The sequence below is a fragment of the Vulpes lagopus genome, chromosome 5, assembly GCF_018345385.1.
Source record: "Vulpes lagopus strain Blue_001 chromosome 5, ASM1834538v1, whole genome shotgun sequence".
NCBI lineage: Eukaryota > Metazoa > Chordata > Mammalia > Carnivora > Canidae > Vulpes > Vulpes lagopus.
Genome location: NC_054828.1, coordinates 31,304,939 through 31,310,367, shown reverse-complemented (window position 1 = coordinate 31,310,367; position 5,429 = coordinate 31,304,939). Strand labels below are relative to the sequence as shown.

The following is a 5,429-nucleotide window of genomic DNA, read 5'->3' as shown; positions in this document are numbered from 1 at the left end:
TGCGGCCACGGCCAAATCTTCTCCACTTCTTTCTCCTACTCCCTCCCCCTTTCCCTCGAAGACCGCCCCGGTCCCGAGTTCCTGGGGTGGGGGCGGGGCACTGCCAGCAGGAAAAGCCAAATCTTTGAGAGGCGCCCAAGCACGTCCAAACTCTCCCATCCTGCTGGCCTGGCCGTCTCCTGGGCAGAATTTATCCCCAAAACTGCGCGCCCGGCGGGGCGCCGAAGAGCCGGAGTGGGGGTAGGGCACCCACGCGAAAGCTGCTCTAAGTTTCTAACCCCTCGGGGTACCCTCCACCCCTCTCCCTCCTCTTCCTCCCAGCACCCCCTTAAACAGTTCCCCGCCTTCTCCTCTCCCCTCTTCCCTCCCCACTTCGATCCTCCCCTTTTCTTCTCCGCGCGGATCCACTCCGCCCCCCACACCCCCACTCCGCGTCCATCCCCTCCCTTGCTCTTTGGGCGTCCGCGCCGTCAATCACCGCCGCCGCCGGCCCCTGCCCGGTCCTCTCCGCCTCCCGGGTTCTGGGAGCGCCTCCCGCTCCCATCTCGGGCCGCCCTCCGCTGTGCGCGGAGCCGGGCGATCTGTCAGCGGAGCCGGCCGGGGGGAGCCGCCCGACCCGCCGGGGCTCGGGTTACCAGTGACTGACAGCGTCTCCATGGCGAATAATTTGACTCCGACTATTGTCTGGCGCGGGCAGGCCCCGGGTCAGATAACCAGACCAATCAGGGCGCGGGCCGCCGCGCCTCATGCCCGCTTAGAATAATATTATTAAAAAAGCAGCGAGCGAGCTAGACGGGAGGGAGAGCGAGCGAGACGCGGGCGAGGGAGCGGCGGGCGGGCGCGGAGCATGCGGAGCGGCGCCCCGGGCGGCCCCCGGGCTTGGACGAGGGCGCAGGCCAGGCGCGCAGGCGGCGGGGGCGCGGAGGAGCGCGGGCGGCGCGGCCGGCGCGGGCGCGGGCACAGGCTGCCGTGACTCGGGGCTCGCCGGGAGACAGCGCGGGGCCAGGGGGCCGCCCCGCCCGCCCCTCGGCCCGGACGACCCGGCGGGGAGGCGCCCATGCCGGACGGCGCGGCGCGGTGAGGGCGCGCGCGGGCGGGCGGGGGCGCAGCCGGCACCATGTCCATGCTGCCCACCTTCGGCTTCACGCAGGAGCAAGTGGCGTGCGTGTGCGAGGTGCTGCAGCAGGGCGGCAACATCGAGCGGCTGGGCCGCTTCCTGTGGTCGCTGCCCGCCTGCGAGCACCTCCACAAGAATGAGAGCGTGCTCAAGGCCAAGGCGGTGGTGGCCTTCCACCGCGGCAACTTCCGCGAGCTCTACAAGATCCTGGAGAGCCACCAGTTCTCGCCGCACAACCACGCCAAGCTGCAGCAGCTGTGGCTCAAGGCGCACTACATCGAGGCGGAGAAGCTGCGCGGCCGGCCCCTGGGCGCCGTGGGCAAGTACCGCGTGCGCCGCAAGTTTCCGCTGCCGCGCTCCATCTGGGACGGCGAGGAGACCAGCTACTGCTTCAAGGAGAAGAGTCGCAGCGTGCTGCGCGAGTGGTACGCGCACAACCCCTACCCCTCCCCGCGCGAGAAGCGCGAGCTGGCCGAGGCCACGGGCCTCACCACCACGCAGGTCAGCAACTGGTTCAAGAACCGGCGGCAGCGCGACCGGGCAGCCGAGGCCAAAGAAAGGTACGAGTAAGTAAAACTTCGGCGCCAGCTCCCCTCCCCGGGGCTCCAGGGAGGGAGGGGTCGCAGGACGTGTGCGCGGACCCGGGGAGGCCTACGCCGGGTGCCCCGGCCCTGCCCCGGCCCCCAGCTGCAGCCTCGGCTGACCCCGCCGGCGCTCAGGTCTTGTGGGAGACCAGGAGGTCAGAAATTTGTCTAAAGCGGGCAAAGCGGTCGGGGAAGTTGTCAACTAACTCCCCGGTCGCTTGGGAACAAAGTGGAGAAGCCGCGAACTTTGGGGCAAAAGCAAGACAGTGGCTGGATCCTGTGCAGAGGGGCCACAGCAGGCAGGGTGTGACAGTCTTAGGCACGACAGAGGGGTCTCCAGTCAGGACTAGCTGGGGTGCAGATTTCGGGCTGCTTGTGGGAATTCAGGGCACTGCCCGGGCACTTCCTGTTCGCCTTAAACAGCCCTCAGCCAAAGTGTGATTGGGGTCAGGATTGAGACTGATACTTTCCTGGTGTGATCTGGACGTGGAGGGACCTTGGCAAGAATCTTCCTTGTCTGGATATGGAAGTTGATAGGGAGAGTCTTATATCTTGGAGAGTCTTATATCTTGCATAGAAAGGACCAAGAGGAGCAAGGCCGGGAGGAAGTGTCAGCTGTAGGAGAGCAAAAAAGAAACTCATGCCCCTTTTCCTGCCTTCTGGACCAGCAGCCCTTCCCTGGCCTGCCAGGCCCCCTCAACTAAGGCCCCACCATCTTTAGGGAGTGGATCGGTAGGCCTGGGATGAACTGAGAGCAACAGAAGGGCTGGGAGTTGCTTGTCCTCAAGGAAACCAGGACTTCCTGAACTAGCCTAACAGAACCATTAGGCCCTTGTGGCTGCCAGTCTGTGGCCCCCCTGAACCCCAAATATAAAGAGGGAAATGGGAGAAAACCCGATGGTGGGAAAGAAATCCAGCCTAAGTGTAACAGCCAAACAAGACACCTGGGGTTGGTGATATGGGGCATGTGCAGCCCAGAGTAAATGATTAGGGTCGAGGGGGTGGGGTGGGATTGCTGAACAGTGGAACCAGATCTCTGGAAGAGGAAGGGGAGCTTCAGGCCGACCCTGGCCTCCCAGACAATTAGGTTGGGGTATCTGCAGTTGTAAGGTCACAGCTGCCAGCCATGTAGGAAGTTCCCTTCCAGGAAAACAGAAAGGAAAGGTCTTGGGAAGCCAGTGAAGAAACAATCTACCCAAGGTTTCAAATCTCCAAATCTGGTTGGGGCCGACCGGCAAAGGCAGAGAAGGAGGTGGGTTCTCCCTGCTGGGGTCCCCCTCTACCCAGCCTGGCATCCATCCAGACTCCTGAAGAACTTGGTTCTCAGGCCAGGCCCCAGGTGAGGGCTGCCGAATCTCTCAGTTTCTGTATGTTGGAAAACTCTAGGCCGGGATTAGCCATCCCCTCCATTCTTCTCCCAAGGGCTGCCCTCCAAGCCCCCACAGCCTCCAGACCCCCAGCTACGGTTTGCACCGTGCCGCCACGGTAAGGGAGTGCTACCTCCTTAGGGCCTTGCCCTTCGGCCCAGCAAGGAGAACCCTCCCAAGACCTGCCAGTTTGGATCTTAGCTCCAGGAACCTGAACCCCAATTAGAAGTTTTCCCTTAAGTGGAAAAAAAAGCAACCAGAAGTGCAGACCTGTGAGATCCCTAACTTCACATGAGGCCGGCAGCCTAGGATCTAGGGACCGTCACTGCCCTGGCCCCACTTCTCCCCGCAACCGTGGCTCCAGGAGCCAAGAATCTGAAAACTCAGGCATCTTCCCTTCCTCTCTGTCTCCCCCTTCCCCAGCTCCACTGAGCCCTGCTCCCCAGCCGCTCTCCTCTGGGAAAGAAATGTTAGAAACTCAGGGCAGGGGGTGTTGGGGGGGGGGAGCAGAACGTACTCAGAACTGGAAAGCTATTCAAGAGGTTAAGAACAAGAAACGGTACAGAGAAAAGGGCAAGAGAGAGAAATCTTGTACTGAGCGATTAAGAGAACTGGCAGAAAGAAGGAGAGCCCCAGGCCAGGCGGAGAAAATGGTAGAAACCGAAAACAGCCCCGCAGGCAGCGCTGGGCGGCTCTGGCGAGGCGAGCGGCGGGGTCCGGCTCCGGGGGACGCGGCGGCGCGGGGCGGCCTCGGTTTCCCCGGCTGACCCGGCCGCTCTGCTCCTGCACTTGCAGGGAGAACAGTGAAAACTCCAACTCCAACAGCCACAACCCGCTGGCTGCGTCGCTGAACGGCAGCGGCAAGTCGGTGCTAGGCAGCTCGGAGGACGAGAAGACGCCGTCGGGGACGCCGGACCACTCGTCGTCCAGCCCCGCGCTGCTGCTCAGCCCGCCGCCGCCGCCCGGGCTGCCGTCCCTGCACAGCCTGGGCCACCCCCCGGGCCCCAGCGCCGTGCCCGTGCCCGTGCCGGGCGCAGGCGGCGCGGACCCGCTGCAGCACCACCACGGCCTGCAGGACTCCATCCTCAACCCCATGTCGGCCAACCTCGTGGACCTGGGCTCCTAGAGCCCCGCCTGCCTCGCGCGCTGGCCTTCGCGGCGTGGCGCTGGGGACCGAGAGGCGGTGTCGGGAGGGCGCCCCACCAGGTACTGAGAGACCCGCGCGCTGCCCAGCAGCACCGCCGGCCCGGGCAGGGTGGACGGCGCCTCGGTCTGGTCTGTGTCCGGGATTGGCTTCCAACAAGTTGCTCCTGGGATCGCTCGGAGGCCTGGGACCGGGCCTTGAACCGGGGAAGGGAATAAATTATACACCGTTCTCACACTCTCTCCCGACCTTCTCACCCCTTCCTTCCTGTTCCTTCCCTCTCCTTGCCTCCCTTGCTCTTTTTTTCCAGTCCCTTCCCTTCCATCTCTCTTATCCTGTCTCCCTCCTTCTTGCTTTCCCCGGTTTCCCGACCCTTCGTATTTCTGGCTTGTCACCCCTCCCCACTTTTCCTTTTCTCTATTTCTCTGTTTTTCCGTCTCTCCTCTGGCAGCCCCTTGCGCTCCTGGCCCTCGGGTCTGTACCCCCTCAGCCTTCCTCCTCGCCTCTGGACACCGATTTGCGTCCTCCTGCCTCACCTTCAGGGGTGGACGTGGCAGGGGGCAGAGCAGAGGAACCAGGCCTTCCCCAGAGGCCCTCCCCGGGGTTCAGCGGGGCTGCAGGTGTCAGCTGTGCGCCTAGCGACTTAAGCGAAAGAGAAAGGACCACGCACGGCGCGCGCTTGCCTCTCTTTCTCTCTGTGAGGCCATGCTCTCTCCTCTTCCTCCCGGGACTGTGGCGACAGTGCTCCCGGCAGAGTGTGCCTCCCCAGCCGCGGACTTGCCGTCTCCCTGTCATGCCCTCATGTGAATGTTCTTCGGGAAATATTTCTGCTTTTATTTTATAATAAAATTAGAAATCATAAATATATATATGGATATATACCACAAGGCCCGGGATCCGGGAGTGCAGCAGTGTCTGATTTCCCTACAGGGACTCGACACCCCGGGTGGACCGTTGTGAGAGGCGACATCCCGTGAGCCCCAGAAACTGGGAGCTGCCTTCCCCCATCTGAGACTCATATCGGCCCTAAGGTGAAGGGATTGAAAATGCTGAAACCTCCTCCCCCAAAGCCTTCTGTCCCTTTTCTTGTCCGGAAGCTCCCTGCAAAAGCAGGAAGGGGGTGGTCTGCTCTTCTTGGGGACTCTTCTTCCTTCATCAGCCACGCGCAGGGCTCTCACCCTCCTCTTTCTTCACTTTGGGGATGGAAGTAAGAAAAA

At 62.7% G+C, this 5,429-nt stretch overlaps 1 protein-coding gene across 2 annotated transcripts; it reads left to right on the top strand.

Annotated features, from left to right (window-relative positions):
- The first annotated feature begins 978 nt into the window (after positions 1-978).
- SIX2 (SIX homeobox 2) lies at positions 979-5,059 on the top strand. Of its 2 annotated transcripts, none has more exons than XM_041756022.1 (2): positions 979-1,677; positions 3,864-5,059. In XM_041756022.1, exons 1-2 carry the CDS (start codon positions 1,118-1,120, stop codon positions 4,192-4,194), a joined length of 891 nt encoding a protein of 296 aa, XP_041611956.1. In that variant the 5' UTR covers positions 979-1,117; the 3' UTR covers positions 4,195-5,059. The 2 variants fall into 2 exon arrangements, with proteins under 2 accessions (XP_041611956.1, XP_041611954.1); XM_041756020.1 differs by having other exon boundaries at positions 979-1,683.
- Positions 5,060-5,429: the final 370 nt, after the last annotated feature.

Bases quoted from the DNA above. Each gene is read 5' to 3' on its own strand.
- SIX2 (XM_041756020.1), top strand. From the start codon at position 1,118: ATGTCCATGCTGCCCACCTTCGGCTTCACGCAGGAGCAAGTGGCGTGC. The intron at 1,684-3,863 runs GTAAGTAAAACT...CTGCACTTGCAG, and splicing joins GAGGCCAAAGAAAGGTACGA to GGAGAACAGTGAAAACTCCA.